The sequence below is a fragment of the Neophocaena asiaeorientalis genome, unplaced genomic scaffold, assembly GCF_003031525.2.
Source record: "Neophocaena asiaeorientalis asiaeorientalis breed wild unplaced genomic scaffold, Neophocaena_asiaeorientalis_V1.1 scaffold125, whole genome shotgun sequence".
NCBI classification, from domain to species: Eukaryota; Metazoa; Chordata; class Mammalia; order Artiodactyla; family Phocoenidae; genus Neophocaena; species Neophocaena asiaeorientalis.
The window spans coordinates 1,684,997-1,705,400 of record NW_020174425.1 but is presented as its reverse complement, the minus strand read 5'-3'; the positions used below and the strand labels follow the sequence as shown (position 1 = coordinate 1,705,400).

Below are 20,404 nucleotides of genomic sequence, written 5' to 3'. Positions count from 1 at the left end.
TATATATATATACCACATCTTCTTTATCCATTCATCTGTTGATGGACACTTAGGTTGCTTCCATATCTTGGCAATTGTAAATGCTGCTGCTATGAACATTGGAGTGTATGGTACATATCAAATTTTTTAAAAGATTTGTATCTCCACTACTTGAAACATCCCTGTCTCTGATTATTCCTGTCAATAGAATCATTTTGCACTAATAACAGCCTGCCCATTCTTTAAAACTCCATTCAACCTACCTCATGTAGATTGCACTAGGCATTTTAAATGAATTAATTTCATAAATAAGGACCAAGGAATCACTGAGAAGTTAACTCATCCATGGTCGGACATGTATTAATTGGCAGGTTGTCTCCTCTCATCTCCTATACCTTCCTTAACCACCTTACCATTCTATAGCTCTTGTTGCTTTTGCCATCCAGTTGTACTTATTTATCTTCTGTCTTTAACTGTCTTGGTTGTTTCATGCAGATCAGTCTCCTCATCCCAGCTAGACAGGATGGCTGCATAGTGGCTTCTTCTTTAGCATCTATTCTATATATACAGTAGCCCGGTGACAATCTCATAGATTTTAGTGAAACTTAATGATATGATCTAAATGAAGATTTTAAACATGTTTTACCAAAATGTATAATATGGCTATGATGGTATTACAAATTGAAGGTCTGTGGCAACCCCATGTCAAGCAAGTATATAGGCGCCATTTTTCCAACAAGTATTTGCTCACTTGGTGTCTCTGTCACGTTTTGGTAATTCTTGAAATATTTCATACTTTTTCTTTATTATTAAGTTTGTTATAAATATAAACTTTAATGGATGAGGAGTTGCTTCTCATGGATGAGCAAAGAGTGCTTTCTTGAGACAAATCTACTCCTGGTGAAGGTGCTGTGAAGATTGTTGAAATGACAACAAAAGACTTTAAACTTAGCTGATAAAGCAGCAGCAGAGTTTCAGAGGGTTGACTCCAATTCTGAAAGAAGTTCTACTGTGAGTAAAATACTATCAGATAGCATCACATGCTACAGAGAAATTGTTCATGAAAGGAAGAGTCAATCTGTGTGGCCGGCTTCACTGGTGTATCTCCCTAAGAGACTGCCCACAGCCATCCCAGCCTTCAGCAGCCACCACGTTGATCAGTCAGCAGCTGTCAGCATCGAGGCAAGAGTCTCCACTGGCAAAAAAATTACAACTCGTTGAAGGCTCAGATGATGGTTAGCATTTTTAAACAAGAAAGTATTTTTAAATTAAGGTATGTACATTGTTTTTTAGATATAATGCTATTGCACACTTAGAGACTACAGTATAGTGTAAACATAATTTTGTATGCACTGAGAAGCAAAAAAATTCGTATGACTCACTTTATTGAGATACTCACTTTATTTTGGTGGTCTGGAACTGAACCCACGATATCTCCAAGGTATGCCTGTATATATTCATCATAGCTTACATTTATTTTGCGTCTGCTATACACCAGACACTTACACACTTAAATGTGTTATCTCATTTAATCTCTCAACACCCCTAAGAGATAATAATATTATCACCTCCATTTAATGACTCTACCTCAGAAGGAATTGAATGAAGCACAGAGAAATTGAGTTGTTTATCCAAGGTCACACAGCAGTGATAGAGCCAAAATCTGAACCCAGGTAATCTGACTCAGGAACCTGTGCACTCATTCATTATATTATTCTTCAACCCTACACAACATATAAAATGAGAAGGCACTTTCTTAGAAATAAGATCATATGGCCATCCAAGTTTAATGTTAAATCATCCACATCCACAAAGTAGTGACTCTTGTTGTGGAAGTGCCCCAACAATACTACTAAGGGGAGACTAAGTTACTAAGGGGAGAAACAAGAATTCATGATCCTCACTTCATGCCTTAAATCAACAGTTCTCAACCCATTAGATATAACATTCCTCTTTTGTTATTGGTGTTCTACAGACCCCATCTTACTAGAGGAGGACAGAAGGCATGGGCTGGAGTTCCAGCTCTGCCTTTCATGAGCTGTGGAAATCTGGGCAAGTAAAAGAAAGTAATTCTTAAAATATCTATTTTAATTTGTAAATGCTTGGGTATGCCTATATTAAATTACATGATGAAGTAGTTAGATGGCTATACCTATAGAATCAATAGTTCCTTGTATTTTTTGGAAATTAACCTCTTTTAAGATACATGGTTTGCAAATATTTTCTCCCATTCCATAGGTTGCCTTTCCACGCTGTTGATTGTTGATAAAATAAAAGTCTTAAAAAGCTTCGTGTCAGAGTTTACTTGGCAGTTCTTTTCACTCTTACTGTTAGGCAATGATGTATCTTACAATCAATGTTTTAGAGTAAATGAAATAATTTGCTTTTAAAAATGGAATATATAAACAGCGGAAAAAATTTTTGTTTTCATATGTAGGATAGTGGTAGGTTCTAGGCTTAAATAATAAATTTTTCATCTACATGAATATTCAGCAATGGATAATTAGTTTATATGGGGCACCGTCTATCACATTGCAGGATGCTAGCGTCCTTAATGCCCCTGATGAATGCCAATAGCACCCACATTCATTGTATTGATAATAACTAAAATAACTCTGGCAAATTTCCCAAGCATCCTCTAGGGGGAGTTACACAAACACATTGAGAATCAGTTTTTTTAACGCTTGTGAATGTGGTATTCCCATTCCTGGTCACTAGAGGGAGGAAGTAGTCTATAAAATAATCTATTATATTTAAAATATTTTATAGGACAATTTTAAATATAATACCTGGCTTCATTATTTTAAAAAAAAAACAAATAATGAACCAAAAAATTAATAATAATCTGACTAGTTTGTCGTTGGTTTTAAAGTTTAAACCGTTCCAAAGAGAATATGCCAATTTTATAAACCATACATTCATTAAAAGAACTAAGGTATGAGTTTTCAACAAATGTTTCATGCTCTATATGTTTTTCAAATGGAATCATAATCTTTTTTATACTTAGGCTATCACTGTTACAAAATTAAAATTTTCTCAGACAAGCTTGTTCGGTTACGATGGCTTCCTGTGACAGCATTTAGCCACTCACCCCACCAGAAAAAAAAAAGCCTTGCTTTTACCAATCATAAAGGAAATCAGAGACAAGGTCCCTGACCTGAGTGACCTCATGCCTTTGTATGCTGGGTGTGATGGTTGATTTTGTGTGTCAATTTGACAGATTAAATATTTCTGGGGGTGTCTGTGAGGATGTTTTCTGGAATTAGCATTTGAATTGGTGGACTCAGGAAAGTGTCAGTAGATTGCCCTCCCCAGTTGGGGTGGGTGTCATCCAATCTGGGAAGGCCTGAATAGAACAAAAAGGTAGAGGAAGAATTTGCCCCTTTTACTTCCTGCCTGAGTACTTGAGCTGGGACATCAATCTTCTCCTGCCCTTGGACTGGTAATCATACCATCAGCTCCCCTGGTTCTCAGGCCTTGGAATTCAGATGGGTATTATACCATTACCAGCTCTCCTGGGTCTCCAGCTTGCAGATGGCAGATCGTGAGACTTCTCAGCCTCCATAACCCCACAAGCCAATTCCTCATAATAAGTCTTTTCCTGTTGTTTCTATTTCTCTGGCAAACCCTACTAATACGCTGAATAAAGACATATGTTGGAATCAGACAGATCTGGCTTTAAGTCTCAATTGTGCCACTTACTAGCTGTTCAGTTTGAACAGATCACTTGACTTCTCTAAGCCACAATTTCCTTATGTATAAGATGAATATAATAAAACTTAATTTACAGGACTGTTGTGAAGATGAAATATGTGTAAAGTATTTATCCCAATGGGCTTTCAATAAATAAAAGCTGACTTGGTAATTTTTATTATTTTTATGTTGTTTTACATATATTGAATACACTGCAGACAGTACAAAATCAACATCAAATTCTGTTATGAAACAATAAGTATATCGAAGTTCAAAGATGAAAGAAATCCACAAAGGGTGAAGCAGTAAGTGAAAGAAAGGAGAGTTGAATTGGACAAAGTAAATATAATTGGAATAATCTGAGAAAAACATGAAACATTAGGATGTAGTAATAATACTTGTCTGCAATGTTCGTTATTTCTAAATGATTCTAGACATATAGTATATTTCCAGTTCATAGAAAAAATTTATTGCTGGAACTAAATGCGTTACTTCATTCTTCCACATAATATTACTTTATACAATACTTTAAGGAAAAAAAATTTTGTAAAATATATACCTTTAATAGCTAATTGGAGAGGATTCAGCAAAACTGACCGAAGAGTAAACTTGAGAAATTCGGCCATTACCTAACAATAGTTGACTACAACAGTACCTAGACTACCAGGTACCCACCAGTTCTTAGGCCCATCCCAACACAACTCGTAATTGCACCGTGCTAAGAGAAGGCAGAGCTTGGTGAAAAGGATAAGTATTAAGTATCTAAGTAATCACTCTGTTGACTCAATTAAACCTCAATAAATATACATCCTCTACATTTCTTAGTGATATCAACAGTTCTTTACATCTCAGCTGCCAAATTCCAGAATGATATTAAAACATTTGACATTTGGCCCATTCTGTTCTTCTGAGGAAAAGTAAAACTAAGCATTTAACTCAGTAAATATCAAAAATTATATTTTAAAATACAGGAAATAGATATCTGATGGGGTTTGGATACCTTCTATTGTTTAACATGAAAATAAACAGATATATAAAGATAAATAAACATATCCTTTTTAAAACCACTTATGAATGAATTAGGAATAACTTTCAATTAAGGCCAAGGTACTTGTACTTAACTAGGATTTTATGTATGTTTTTATGCCAAAGTTGCAAGCTGCTGCAATGTGGTAGAATGTGCCCTAGCTTGAAATAAGAAACCCTAATTGAATGCAGCCTGTGCTGCTTACATCTAGATGAATACATTTCAATTTGCTGGGCCTCTATTTCCCTATTTATTAGTAAATGGGAATAGTGGTATGGAAACCTAAAACAAGAGCATACATGGAAATTCATGATATTTCTAACAATCTGTGGAGAAGGTTACGGAGACAGAGACGTATACTTGAAGGAGAACTGGATATCCCCAAGGCTCAAATTGTGACTCATGGGACAAGGAATTCAACTGTGATTAAAAGAAGGTCAGAGAGGCATCTTGTAGTCATCTGAATGTGCAGAAATGGAATGGGAAGCTCAGGGGGATTCTTGAGGGTGCCCCCAGGGAGACTGTTATTGAGTATATCAGTATTACCTACAGAACAATATGCTCTAAGCAGACTGGACTCCTTCAGTGACCAGAGGATAACAGAACCTCTTAGTCTGTAAGTTAAGGGAATCTCCAAAGAGATCAATTTTGGCCTGAAATTAAGGGAGAAAAAGTTTAAAAAAAAAAAAAGTAATTCCAAAATTGGAATTATACTACAGCATGAGAACAACTTGCAAATACAGTCTTGCAAGTAGAGTCAGCAACTTTTAAGCACAGAAGGAGAGAAGCCAAAACACTGGAGATGGGCAAATGGAGTTCCAGTTTTTGAATTCTCAACAATTTTAAAATGTGCTATTTACTGAGGTTGTAACATATCAAGTGCATGAAATTTAAGTGTACAGTTGGACAAGTTTTGACAAGTGGATACATCTGTGTTATCATCACCCAAATTAAGATGGGGAGTATTACTATCACCTCTGAAAGTTTGCTCATGCTTCTTTCTAGTTACTCTCCCCAATCTACTTTTTGGATTTCTGTCACCATAGGTAAGTTTCCTGGGCTAGTGACCTTCACATATATGGAATTATACAGTATGTACTCTTTTATCTGGCATCTTTCACTTAACATAATGATTTAGAGATTCAACTATGTTGCTGCATAATCAAGTTTGTTCCTTCTTGTTACTGAGTATACACTACATGTAGTGTTCCATTGTATGAATACATCATAATTTATTCATTCACTTGTTGGTGGACATTTGGTTTGCTCTAATTTTGAGCTATTGTGAATAAAACTGCTGTGAACATTCTTGTGCTGTGTGTAAATCATACCTTAAGAAAGAAAACAAAGACAAATACCAAAAACAAACAAAATCTATTATTAGGTAACATCTTTGGTCACTTAAAATAGAAAAGAGAATGGCTCAGGCAAAAACAACAGTGAGGTGGTAGGGGTTAAATATTTGAAACTCAGTGTTAACCACTATTAGTGTGATCACGGAAATGCAAATTGACTCAAATGGGATATGTATACTGACTAGAAATCAAGCGGAGAACACACTATTTTCCTATACTAAGCTTTCCTGAACTCTGGAATCAGAGTCTGAAGCTTAAAAAAAAATGAAGACTTGGAAATGAAGACATTGACAGGCTTCTGTGTACAAATCATGCTTTTAGTAGCTGTGGCTGATTCTGCAATGCCAATCTCTGATCCATCAGTGGGTCTCAACCTCAAGAAATGTGTGCTGAAGCCCTCATTAAGACCCATATTTCTAGAACTTTGTAAAGGAGTACATGAATCCCAAAATAAGTTTCTAGATATATGGTCAGTTTTGGGCAATGTTGTGTCTTATCTAGAGCTGTATGAAATAACCCACCTTCACCAATAACTCTTCACAATAATATATGCTTCCTACTTACTTCTTATAGTCTCTAATTATAGAACAATCTTTTAAATATGAGTATTTATTTTTATTACTTTGATGGAAATTGTGCAGGTCTATAAACTAGGCTTTTAATTGTGCACTTCTGTAGTTATTTGATTTCTAATTTTGATGACTGATTAAAAATAAGCTCTATAACATCATTTTTAATATTTCTCCAACTTTATTTTGAAAAATTTCAAACCCACAGAAGTTGAAGTAGTAATATTAAAATATTATTAATACTGCCTTCAAAAAAAAAAGCAGAGTGATCAATAGAGGTTAAAAAAAAAGATCACTAAGAAGTCATTTTCTTTTTTGACAAGGAAATTTGAAAGACAAAGCACATCTGCTATAATGGACTGCATCTGGGAGGAAATGGCACACTTTTCTAACCCCTCTGCCTGGAAGGGGCATCTTTCCCTAATTCCTTAAGAGGTGCCAAGTATGCTTGCTGATGCCCTAGAACAAAGTTAAACCACACACACACACCACACACACACACACAGGATAACAGGTGGATCTACAGTTGATGGAAAGATCGTGTCTTGAAGATGCTATGTCACTCTGAAAGGAAGATCCCGGGAGGGAGAAGTTCAACAATGAGGTGGCTACAGACTAGATTTGCAAACGACATGAAATTAAGGAGAATTACTCATTAGAAAGAATCCTCCAAATGTGAATAAGTTAGGAGAATTAGCCTAACAGAATAAAATTTTTTATTGATACGTGTAAAGTGTTGGACACAAAGTTCAATAAAATGCAGTAAGATGGTGAAGCCAAACTCAGCAGCATGTGAATACTTTAAAACTTAAGGGTTTAGTAAAAGGGTAATATTGCTGCCCCAAAAGCTAATGCTCTCCCAGGATCCATTTAAAGAAATATACTATTCATAATAAAGGCAGAAAAAAAAATCTCATTCTGTTTTATTTGGATGTTATTTTGTTCAGTTCTGGGCACCGAGTTTAGTAAGAGCACTGGCATAATAAATCTTGTTTAATTAGTATACAAAACAGGAGGAACATTGAAGGAACTGATATATAGCCAGGTTGGTGAGGGGACGTTGACAAGGATGTAATGAAGATCTTCAAGTACTTAGAACTCTTTGGTGGAATCAGGCTAATTCCAGTCTGAAAGACTACAGGGGTCAAAACAATGGAGCAAATGTGCTGTGAGGGAACTATATGCCGGGCCCTTTGCAATAGCTAGATGTTGTAAGGCAGTGGATTTCTGAGTAAATTTAACAAAACTGAAAACGAGTGAGCATTCCCTCACTTCAGGAGTCCAAGGAAAGGTTATCCATGATTCTAAAACCTGTCTGCACCTTGAGATCTAATTTAATTGGTTTCAGGGAGAGCCTAAGCATCGGGATTTTTCCAAAGCTCCCCAGCTATTTATAATGGGCAATCAGGTTTGATAAATATTAAGCTAGATGACTGCTTGTCTGGATATGAACTAAATAAGAAATTAAAATGAGAGGCAGGTAAATGAAAATTCGTATTTTTTAGTTATATTATATGCCAGGCATTGTGCTTGGCATTTTCACACTCTAACCTTTATTAACTATGTTAATACTTGGAATCTTTTAGCACAGTGCTTGGAACATAGTAAGCTCCCAATTGGTTGCTGTTGCTATCCTCTCTATAACCATATAATCCATTCTCCAAATATATCCTGGGAGAATATTAGCTTATAATAAAGATATTTTCATCCCTGCATTACGGACAAGGAAACCGAGGCTCAGGGAAGGTATTTACTTTGGCTAATGCACCAGGTGGTAGACTGTAAAACTGAGTTAATCCCAATTTAAAACCAGCCTGTCTTCCCTGTCTCTTCAAGTTGCTAATAAGACATTTGGTTATTGATAAAAATTAGCAATTTACCTAACTGACCTTTTACATTTTTAATAGAACCATTTCTTCCTGGCCTGTTCTCAGGGAAATTATATTAAATGCAAATCCTGAAAAAGTGAAGCCGAGAAGTAGACATTGTTTTCCTAACGTAGCCCCATGGAAATTCTTCTGTAGGTTTCGAGAACCTCTGAAGTCAGAGGAAACAGATCAAGGTGACCCTACAGAGCTCAAACAATTCACTTCGAGCAAACATGGAGATGGAGATGGTACTGTTCACAAGTGAAACACCTCCCATTCTGATGAATGGATAAAGATTGTTATCTGTCACTTCTATACAATCTAGGACTTCAATTATATACTAACATTGAGGGAGAGGAAGATGGCCCTGAGGGTGTATGGTCCTGATCATCTCTGACACCTCCTCCTGGCCACATTAAGCCCCCGAATTTTCTTATGCACATAACTAGTTTGAGGATGTGAATTTGCTGAAGAGGAAACATCCAAAGAATGGCACCCCCTTAATGAGATAGATAGTTCCTCAAGGGCAAGGACAACCTTTACTTTACTATCCCATATAATCCTTAATATAGTATCCAATACAAAATAGTAATTGCTTCAAATTGTAATTTTCACTACACTATAGACAACACTAATTTTCAAAAATAAAATGCACTTTTCAGGAAGGTACAGAGAATATAAAAATAAATATTAAAAAATAAAATAAAATATACTTCTTCAAGTGGTGAGCATTGAATTGACTTGGTCCAAAGCTAGCTTGGGATATTTTCTTTCTGTTGCTGGCCAATTGTTAAAATTTGGAGCCCACATAACATACACAAAATGGTGTGTTTACTGACTGAAATTATTTTCTGAGCTTCATGTACATCTGTAAACCAAGAAATACAGACCATTTTATTCTAGAAAAATACGAAGCTGTAGGTCATAAACGTTGTTAGAGACTATTTATTTATTTTTTACTTATTTATTTTTGGCTGAGTTGCATCTTCCTTGCTGCGCCCGGGCTTTCTCTAGTTGCGGCGAGCGGGGGCTATTCTTCGTTGTGGTGCGCTGGCTTCTCATTGCGGTGGCTTCTCTTGTTGCGGAGCACGGGCTCTAAGCGTGCGGGCTTCAGTAGTTGTGGCTCACGGGCTCTAGAGCACAGGCTCAGTAGTTGCAGCACACGGGCTTAGTTGCTCCGTGGCATGTGGGATCTTCCCGGACCAGGGTTCAAACCCGTGTCCTCTGCATTGACAGGCGGATTCTTAACCACTGTGCCACCAGGAAAGCCCGAGACTACCTTAAATAACCAATGTAACTATCAGTGCAAATTTGGCACCCATATCTACCCTACTTATACCCCAAATTAATTTACGCAATACATTTTATGAAGTACTGAGTATATCTTAGGTACTCAAAAACAAATTGATTAAAGACATATCATTTTACCTTTTACCCATTGGCTTCTAGCTATACTTTACGCATCTTGAATTTTAGCTAGATAAACCTTGCCCTAAAGTCACAAAAAATTTCATGGCGAGAAAAGATTAACATGTTAAACTTTTACAGATATTTTATATGCTTTGACATATTCATCAAGAAATCTAGAACCACACTGTCCTATATAAAATTTACCAGCAGCCACTTTTTAAAAATAGGTAAGTAGGGGAAATTAATTTTATTAATATATTTATTTAACCCAATATATCAAAAATATTTCAATATGCAATCGATATAAAAATTCAGACATTTTACATTGTTTTTCCACACTAAGTCTTTGAAATCAAGTATGTATTTTATACTTTAGCAGATCTCAATCTGGACTAACCACATTTCAAGTGCTCAATAGCCATTGGTGACAAGTGGCTACTGTATTAGACAGAACATGTCTATAGAGTCTAACCCCCTTTCTATCTCCAGTGTGATCGTCACCTTAAAATGTACAAAAACAAAAGCACATAAAAGTTGATCCAAAATTAATGCCCTGTTAAAATAGCAAGTGAAAAGTTAGTTATAGTGTTTAAACCTTTTCTAATTATTAAACAAGAAATTTATTTAAGAAAGGCTTTGCAAATTTGTTGACAATCACTTTTACAAATGCCTTGAAAACTGTTTTCTTCTTTCCATTACCTCATCAAAAGTCTTTTCTGGGTACTAAGTTATTTTGTTCTTTTTTTCCATTTGAGTTATTCATTTTGTCATTCAATAAATATTTATCTGGTGACAAGTACGGGCAAAACATTATGCTTGATGCAGCAAGGAGGATAAAAGACACCCTACCTCTGCTTTCACAAAGCTTTCAAATTAGAAAGAAAGGGAAAGAGTGAAAAACATGTGAAAGTATATCTCTTTATTTTACTGTATCACTGTGTCAATTATTTGGACATCAGTCTTTCCCCAATTCTTTAACAACAAAGGGAATGGTCTTGTTATCTTCCCAGGGCCTGACAAAATGCCTTAATATTTGTGGAATTCACTATAATGAATTATTACATGTTATTTTCTAGAACAGAGGTCCCTACAAAGTACACTAAGTACAAAAAGAAATATTTCATCTTCCCTAAGAAAAATAGAAAAACTATAAGGCAAAAGAGTTATCTATGACAGGCCTTAAAGGATTTGACACAGAAGGTGGTGAGGTTTGAAGAAAACAAGTTTCTACAGTTGAGAAAGTATAAGGATAGAAGAGTGTATCACTCATGATAAGAACTCTATGAATGTTTGCTTACTAAATGCACAAGTGAATAAAGAAAGCCTGAATGACCTGAGAATATCATTTATAGAGACAGAAATGGAGGCTTTAAGGAAGTGAAGGGGGGATAGTGTTACACAAGCAGTATGGAAAAGAATGCAATCATGAGGAAGAAGTTGAAATTGTTACCATTTTAAAGTAAAACAACAGAAACAACAAACCTCCCTACTGAAAGTACAGTAGTGTTCCTCATTTTCTTAATTTTGGGATAATGCCTATTGTATCCATTTAAGAACTTTAATAATTCTATAACCTGCCATCACCTAGAACAATTTCTTCATGTGTGTTTATGTGCAGGGTGAGAAATAAGAAATCTAGCAGAGTAACATGCTTTTATTTTACCATCATGCATATAAGGAAAGACAAATATATCAATGGTATACTTTCAATGAGACAGAGCAACCTCACGAGTATTTATGCTACTTAGGAAAAGAGACACATCAATTACTAAGTTGTTAACTGGGAAATTATCAAGACAATCAAGCCACACATTTTTAGTAAGTTATTTTTCCACGAAGACAACAATTTCCAAAGTCTTAATCATATGACAAGAACTAGTTATTCAAATTATATTTCTAAGGATACGGTTTTAACAGAAACAAGTTGAAATCCGCTATAGATATTCATTTAAGTCTCTATATCATACAAGAAAATAAGACTGTTCCAAATGTTCCCAACTGAAAGCAAAATAAAGCCTGTACAGCTCAATTTTCCCAGTAAGCAGAAATAACATAAGAAGATTTACTAAATACTAGTGAAATAAAAGACACAGTATTAATCCTCCTCATAAAGTCAGTCAAATGAAAACGAGAGAAAGCACTCAAAGCTGAGTTGCATTTCTTTAAAGATCTCTTCTCTAGACAACATATTTAACATTCCAACCCCCTTCAATTCTCCCATGTTTATCCTGAGAAAGATAACTTCTCTCATCACCACTGACAGAGCAAGAACCTTCCTTGAACGCTCTCAGTCTTAATTTTAGGCCCAATTTTTACCTGGCTCATTTTTGCCTGTGGTCTTCTGTTTAGTTTCCCATGCTTCGGGCACCCATCGCAGTATCTTTAGTTCTTCCATCCATTAGGGCCTAGATATCGCTTTTCATTTAATCTAATAAATCTGTCTCCCTTTAAACCCTCTAGATGTTGCTAAAGTGGGTGGAGGATAGGGAAGAAAGCAGAGGGAAGTAAGAGCTCTGGTAGTCTATTACACAAGACAACCTGTCTCTGGAAATAATGGAGAGCCAAATTAAAACTAAAAGACCTGATTCTGCAGATGTTTATGAGCTATCACTTCTTTTAAGAGCCAGGAGAGAGACAATGGAGAAAGTGTACTGCCACCCTGGCACTTAATCACGCTCCCGATGAGAAAAGGAGGCACAAAGAGGTACCTAGATTTTGGCTGAATTCACTAGTTGAGGCTGAGAAATCCTGGTACTTTGAATGGACACCAGCCTTAGACCACCCTGCCACAAGGACAAGTCTAACTTGTCACCTCAACCACTTGCCTGACAGTTAATAGGGTTCTGGATGATGGGAGTGGAGGGAACGGGGGTGGGGGTGAGGAGTAGAGGAGAGGTCTTTTGGGGAGAAGAATGGAAGGTCTTTTGTGTGCCGGCAGGAAACCTGGAGACTGTTTACCAGAAACCAGAGTGGGGCTGACAATAGTCTAGAAGATGTTCATCCAGTAGGTAGCAGCCAAGGGCACAGCCAGTAGCAGACAGCGACAGGTGGTGACCAGAGGCACAAGAAGAGCAATGGAGTCACATAAATCATACAGGCCAAGTGGTCCACTGCTGTTCTCCCTTGATATCATTAAAGCCGCAACTGTCCACAGGCCATATGCCTGTACTGCAGAGAGAAGTGGGTAGAATGGGCTCCTAGACAAATCTAGAATTCCAGGTATAAGAGGCAGACCGGAGGCCCTGGGAACACACGGGGTCCAAGTAGTGCAGATAAAGGCAGTGCAGTTTACATCATCACAAACTTGGCTTAGGAGTGGTGTGAATCATGGCCATGCAGCATGTGATATTAATGCACATGTGGAAGTGGTGGAGCGTGGTCATGGTAGTCTCAATCTTGAGGCTGAGAGAACTGAATGTCCAAGGGAAAAAGGCTGCAGAAATGTCAGAAAAAGAAAGGGGGAAAAACATTTCTGTTGCCCAAGCACAGGTCCAGCAAGGGGCGGAAAGGGACTTTATGCAGGAACATTACCAAGGGCAAAGTTTAACCAGACTGGAACCCAAAGGGCCTGGGGATCTCCACTGGCTCCCTTATTGGGCGACGTCTGGCTCTATGGACTCCTTCACGCAGCAGGTAGTATTGCAGTGGATTTGGCCACAGGTCCTCTTTGATAATCTCAGCAATCCTGTCAGACTCTGGAAGGCTGTGGTCTGAAAACCAGGTGAAGAAATTGCAAACGACCTCTTGGTTCCTGCGAATGAAGGACTGGGGTTCACGGCCCCGGCGCCATATGATTGGAGTGGAAAGAGACACCACTCGGCCAGAGGCTCTGACCTCATATTCCTTGACAATCAGCTTGTTTCGGAAATAGGGGTTTCTTCGAAAGAAGAACTTGAACTTGCAGCCTGTTCGAGGGTGCCTGAGCTCCTTCACCTCCAAATTGGTTATGTATCTTAACATCTCTGCATCTCGGCCCCTAATCATGGGGGACAACTGGGGGTGGTTCCGAAAGGCAGTGACCCAGAAGCCCGGGATATTCTGAATGATGTAGTTCCTCCGCTCCAGGTAGTGTCGACGCATCCGTCCGAACTTATGTTCTAGTTGCTGAAAGGCCCGGTCAGCCTGAGCATTCACAGTGTCCAGCTCCAGCTGGATGGCCTCCAGAGGGTTCATGCGGAGATCCATCCGCAGGGGCCGGTGCCCTGCCTCCTCCACCACTCTATTCTCCACCATTTCTATTTCTTCACCTACTGGCTTCTCCTCCATCTCCATCTCCTGCTCCACTCCCTCCCCCTCCTTCACTCCTTCCTTCTCCGCCACCTCCTCATCCACTGCGACTGAGAAGAGGGGGCCCTCTTCAGTCTTCACTTCCTCAGCCTTCGCCTCCGCCATCAGCTCAGATCCGAACCTCTCCGCGCCACAGGTTTCTAGGGCCTTCTCCCCACCCGGGCCCCGCGGCTCTCCCCGCCGGCAGCCATTTACCCGGCTGCCGTCCGTCGCCAGGGATACAAACGCCGTTTCCAGTCTCTCACTGGGAGGCGGGGCCTGCTCTTGCCCCGCTTCGGGCGCTACGTAACCGCCATCCCCACCGCCTCCGATCTGGGGCTTACCGTCACAGACCGGATCTGCGGGAGCAGCGCGGGGGACGCCCCGCTCCTCTGGAAGCTGGGACGGTGCGGGCGCCACGGCTTCGAAGCTCCCCTCACCCGTCTCCGCCATCACCTGTGACGCCTCGGTTTCCTCACGGAGCTTCAGGCACCTGGGAGAATCCAGGTCTCCGGGGGCACGGTCGGGGACGGTGAGACTGGGGGTTTCATGGAGAGGCATCCTCTCGACCCCATCCGGGCCGCTCATGTCAGCAGCAGCCAGACAAACGTCAGGCTACCGTCTGCTTTTCCCCGCAGAAGCCGCGCTCGGAGAAAACCCGCCGCTCTCTCCACCCACTCGCTAGTCTCGCGAGCCTCTCCGTGAGGGTGACGTCACGGCTGTAGATCTCACCCTGACGCGAGAATTGGCAAGTCCTGGCGTGGCTTACCTGGTACCGTGCGATCCGAGCGTGTTTTCTTAGTTTTATTCCTATGAATTTAATCGGGTGGACTGGTAGTTTGACTTACGTAAATAAATGTGGCTCGCACTCAGAGGCTGAAGCAGTGAGGACCTTCCCTGCGATGCATCTGGAGAGTACCTACAGCTTGTAGGGATCCCAGTACTACACTGCCTGCTGTCGTCTGAAAACATGTTTTTCTGGTGTTTGGTATTTTCTAGGCAGGAAGGTAAATCTACTCCCTGTTATTCCATAATGGCCAGGAGCAAAAATCTTCTTTTTATTTTTAAACTAAGTTGAATAGCAAATTGTTTCCCTTTTCTCAAGTAGAAGTGAAATGAAAATATTCTGACCTCTGACATCGCTGGGAGAAAAAGCTACTGAGCGACTTTTCACCACGAAACTGATGCATATTGTTCCTTGCTAGTCTTACCTTTATAATCTGCATCAAAAAAGAGCTTGTCCTAAGTAAAGTCTGCAGGAATTAAGTCAGGATCGATTTGCTAAATCTTGCTCCATGGCCCCTCACTGCAGGAAATAGAAAAGCTATTTCCAGCCCCGTAAACTATTAATCTATTAACGAGTTTAGTTCTGCAAGGAGGTAGGAAAGGTTGGCTTTGGTGAAGTATCTATTCATGGTAATTAGCTCATAGAGCTAACTTTAAGAGGGATGTCAGTGTCTCTGGTTTAGTTTGTTGACTTGTAAGGAAAACTGGTGTGAGAGAGTTAGGAGGCCTCAGAGGAATACCGGTGGAGGGGCCACCCACTGCCATTTTTATGAAGAAAAGCCAGTTAAAACGGTAACCAAGATGGTTGTAAGTAGAAAAACTGCATAATGCCAGCTTTCAGTTAGTTGCCTCAAGGTGTAAAAGAGGCAAACTTTTTTTTTCTATTTGCTTTGCCTTGTATAGTAGACTGAATAATGCCCCCCCCAAGATGTCTATGTCCTAACCTTCAGAACCTGTATGTTATCTTAGGTGGCAAGAGGGACTTTGCAGATTTGATTCGGTTAAGGAGCCGGAGATTGAAAGATTGTCCTGGATTATTCGGGTGGATGGATCCTGTGTAATTATGATGATAAAAAGGAGGCAGGAGTGTCAAGTGTGAGATGTGATGACCAGAGCAGAGGTGAAAAAGAGAAAGAAGAAAAAAACAGATTTGAAGATGGAGGAAGGAACGAAGATCCAAGGTATAAAGGTAACCTCTAGAAGCTGGAAAGGAAGGAAATAGATTTTCCCATAGAGCCTCCAAAGGAATGCAACTGCGCCAGCACCTTGATTTCATCTAACCTCCAAAACTGTAAGATAATTAATTTGTGTAGTTTTAAGCTGTTAAGTTTGTCGTAATGTGTTAACAACAGTATGAAATGAACACTCCTTGGGTTGAGGTTTGGTTGTGTCTATGTGTGGCTCAAGTTTTTCCTGGCAGCATCCCCTTCAACCTCACTATTGCTTCCCCTGAGGTCCTTCCCAACAGCTACAATGTATCATATCTTGAGTCTCTTTTTGGCTATCAAGTCAAGAAATATACTTAGGCAATATGTACACAGAAGGGCAAAGTTAAACCCAAAACCTACCATAAAATATGTTTGAAAAGACTGTGAACTCCAGGACAAGGTCATGGTTTTGTTTAGTACTGTTTACCTAGTGCCTGGTACACTGCCTTCCACAGTGTTGCATAGATTATTAGAATGTTAAACAAAGGAACAGATGCACAGAATACGGTTTCTTCTGCCTGCAGCTTGGTGCTTGCAGAAGTAAGGGGCACATGGGTTGTCACCCTGCTCTCCTCCCTGTCAGCCACCAGCAAACCGGAGGACTGCTCTACTGTCTTCAGTAATGAAATCCTAGTCAGAATGAATTTGGACATATGCATCAAAGCCTCAGAAAGCATAGAAAAACCACAGGGAAAACAGTTTTGTTTTACAAATAATGTATATTTGTGTGGTCACACTGTATGACAAACAAACACTGAAAGGACTGACATATTTGGGTGAGTTTACATAGCAAAGCCTGAAACCACCAGCACTGTATTTCCAATTCTTCTCTCATTTCTGAACAAGCCAAGGTAATGATTCCAAGCCTTACTTCATTTCTGTCTGCAAGAAATGGATATGAGCCTGTAATGCATGGCTGAAATTACTTTTGTATAGATAAGAATGAATAATGGAATTTTCCACAAGGCCCACTTCTTCCTCATTACTATGAAATCATCCTCTGTCTTGGAACTAGAATAATTTAATTTGGCCTAAAGTGGAAGCTTTTATTACTAACATGCCTTCTGTTTTTGAGCGGAAGACAGTATCAGGCTTTGACCAGTACTAGAAGATGTGGCTTTATTTGTCCAAGTCACCATTATGATGTCCGAAAGTATAATTAATTAGTACTCTAACTGATAATGTTAGAAAAGACTCCAGTGATAGGTGGTGCATGTAAATGTAATCAGGACTGTGGTGAGTGTAATTTCCCCCAAAAGTATTGAGACACTTTGGGGGAACCCTTCCTTCTCTTATTGTCAGTACATTTGAAAAAGGCCATGATATGGGCTATTTGGTTGAATGAATCAGGAATGAGGACAAACTTAAATTTCTTCTAATTTTAATTATCTGAAAATCACAGTAGAGAAGTGATTGTGATTATAACTCTTTATTATAGAAGATGGAGGGCCAAGGTTATGATCACTTTGGAGTAAGTGCTTACTTTTGAATAAGAGAAGGGGCAGCTAGAAGCAAGGATTTAGAAGGAAAAGCAGATATGTGTGTTCTATGCCATTTCTTTTTTTAAAGAAAGTGTCTGCTTGTCAGAAGGAGCTGTCTAGGATTTCAACCTGCACCAAGTCTCACATGCTAAAGGAGTTACTTTGCCATGCAGGGAAAAAAATGTGGTTGCTATTTGCCACAGAAGATTGTACTTATTATAGTAGGGCTATTCCTTGTGAGTTCTTCCTTTTTTAAACCTAAAACCTTAAAAGGGATATGTGTCTCTTTTATATGAGGCAGGTTATCCTGCTCTCTGAAACACACTCTATTTGGGCAGATACTACCCATTCTGTAAGACCTCACCACAAACCTTTCTTGCTTTAGATCGTGCTAGGCATTTTACATGCATTAGATTGTCAAACGTTATAGAAGAGGAAACAATAATGCTGAGAGGTTAACTGCCTTAACCAAGGTCATACGCTACATTTTGTCTCCCTGTCCCTAACTCTACCCCTAAAGTAGAGTTCCTTTACCACTCTACCACTCCTCCTCTGAACTCCTGCAACTCTTATGAGCTGTGCCATGCAATTTAGATGTAATTATACTCTTCCTCTTAGTGACCCTGGTTGTTTCATACATGTCAGTCTCATCATCCCAGCATCCCAGCATCATTCCATGAGATAGGAGCCCAGTTGCTTCTTCCTTTGTATTTATTCAACATAGCATGGAGCTGAGATTTTGATAGATTCTTAAGGATATTTGTTGATTTGAATAAATTAAAACCTTAATGATCTTACAAAAACTAACAGTGTGTCTGTACTGCTTTACATTTTACTTGATGAGGGAATATGTTTTGGTTATGTTTCATATATTACCTTCTTGCACTTTGGAATCTAAGATGTATTTGTACACTACAGAGCAGTTGTGGGGCAGTTGGCAATAAACCCCACTACCCCAAGGAATCTAATATATTCTAATATGGTTCTGTGAGGAAACGTTCACACAACTATGAAATTGTTCTCCATATTTCAAGGAATCATTGATTCTTCAGGAAAGATTTCTCGGATGGTAATGATTTTAGCAGAAGTTCAGACATCTTTGTTTTGCAGAATGATATATTTTATGCTTGTAATTAATGAAGCTTTCACATATTTACTGCTTCTGATGTACCAGTCACTGTTGTAAACACCAGCCCATTGTATCATTTAGTTCTCATAAGAACCCTGTGAGGTAATGCTGTTATGACCTTCATTTTACCCACTAGGGAAATGAGGCAGAGACTGAGTCACTCAAAATTACCTACAAAATGATAGACCCATGATTTAAATCCGGGTAGTTTGACTCAAGAGATCATGCTCTCTGAACAAAATGCGAAGTCACTTCTTAAAATAAGAGCATAAAACTGTCCTCTCTTAGTGTTAAATTAATATGCAATTTTATGCCTCCTCCCCCATTTCCTTATCCACAAGCATATTAATATTTGTTAGGTAAGTGCCCAAGAATTTGATTTCTGTTTAGAGGAAAACCAGTTATTCGTGATACCTAAATTCAGTATTTTCTAAACCCTATCAGACCCAATGTCACCCTTTTATAACAGATATTTTCTAATAGTCATTACTTTCTTGAAATTCATGGATAATGTAATCCACCTACACATATAAATAGAAAAACATCAATATAATGACGACCTGATATAAAAGAGAAATAAAAGTAATTTATAATAGTATCTGTTTCAATGTGTAAAGGCATTAACATGCCTAAGCTGTAAGAAATGACAAAGTAGTTAGAAAGTTACACCTGTTGCTCTAATCACCATGGATGAAGACTGATACAGGTAGGTTTTCCTGGTGGCTCAGATATCATCAGTAGCATTATTTTTGGTGATGAGATTTTCTGAAATGGTGGCTAAATCTTGGTTAAGTTCTGGAAAAGTTCCCCTCGCTTGCCCAGCTCTGTAGTTCTTCCATTGTAAGAAATACGTTTTCACATCTCTGAAAGCAGGGTGTGTTTTATAAGCACTGTCAGTCAGATGTCAGTAATGATCATTGTTACTGTCATTGCCTGAACATATGCAAACCGGGTTACTGTTACCGATTTCATTTCCAGACAGACTCTTTGAAGACCATGTGAAGAATGGTTATAACCGCTAGTTGTTACTATGTCCTAATGCCCCATCTCCTTCTCAAGCCCCTCAGCTCTAACCCATAGCAGGATACAAGTCAAGTGTGGTTTCTTCCATGAAGCTTTCACTGACTACTTTAATCCACATGGATGTCTTTCTCCTCTGAAAACTTTCCATCAATATCTTTGGAAGGCTCAAAAAGTGCCAAAATCAAAACATACGAAATTGGTGTCAGTGGCTTTGAAGAAAACCTGGACACGAGTTGAGCACTGTTTTAAGAAATACAGCATCATCAAAATACTCGATAGCAAGAGAATAATTTTGTTTTGAAAAACATGGATGTTGACAACTCTGAGTCAAAAATTTTCTGAATATAAAGAAGTTTTAGAAATACCTTAATTTATTTTGCTTTTTTTTTCTTTTATATGTGTCCAGGTGTGTTTGACTTGTGTCTAAATATGTCTAAAGGAGCCCTTTAAATAGAGATAAAATTACGTATAAGTATGCATTGTGTCATAGCTTAATTGGCAATGTTTTTCTTCCCTTTTCTCTGTCTTCCTCTCATTCTTGGTGATATTTAAGTAATATTAGGTTTTACAACTGACAGTGTTTTGTCAGATGAAATGCCATAGTTTCCTT

The 20,404-nt window shown here is 38.7% G+C and overlaps 1 protein-coding gene and 1 long non-coding RNA gene across 2 annotated transcripts in view; one reads left to right on the top strand and one right to left on the bottom strand.

The window, feature by feature from the left end:
- Nucleotides 1-11,535: 11,535 nt before the first annotated feature.
- TSPYL1 (TSPY like 1) lies at nt 11,536-14,838 on the bottom strand. The gene has a single exon (XM_024756680.1). It carries the CDS (start codon nt 14,753-14,755, stop codon nt 13,445-13,447), a length of 1,311 nt encoding a protein of 436 aa, XP_024612448.1. The 5' UTR covers nt 14,756-14,838; the 3' UTR covers nt 11,536-13,444.
- A 112-nt stretch (nt 14,839-14,950) lies between these two features.
- The window catches only part of LOC112407408 (uncharacterized), a 31,086-nt gene continuing 25,632 nt past the window's right edge, over nt 14,951-20,404 (top strand). The window contains exons 1-2 of the long non-coding RNA XR_003004739.1: nt 14,951-15,174; nt 15,923-16,244. This is a non-coding gene — a long non-coding RNA (uncharacterized LOC112407408). The remainder of the gene's footprint in view (nt 15,175-15,922; nt 16,245-20,404) is intronic.

Coding starts and splice junctions, on each gene's coding strand:
- TSPYL1 (XM_024756680.1), bottom strand. CDS start 14,755: ATGAGCGGCCCGGATGGGGTCGAGAGGATGCCTCTCCATGAAACCCCC.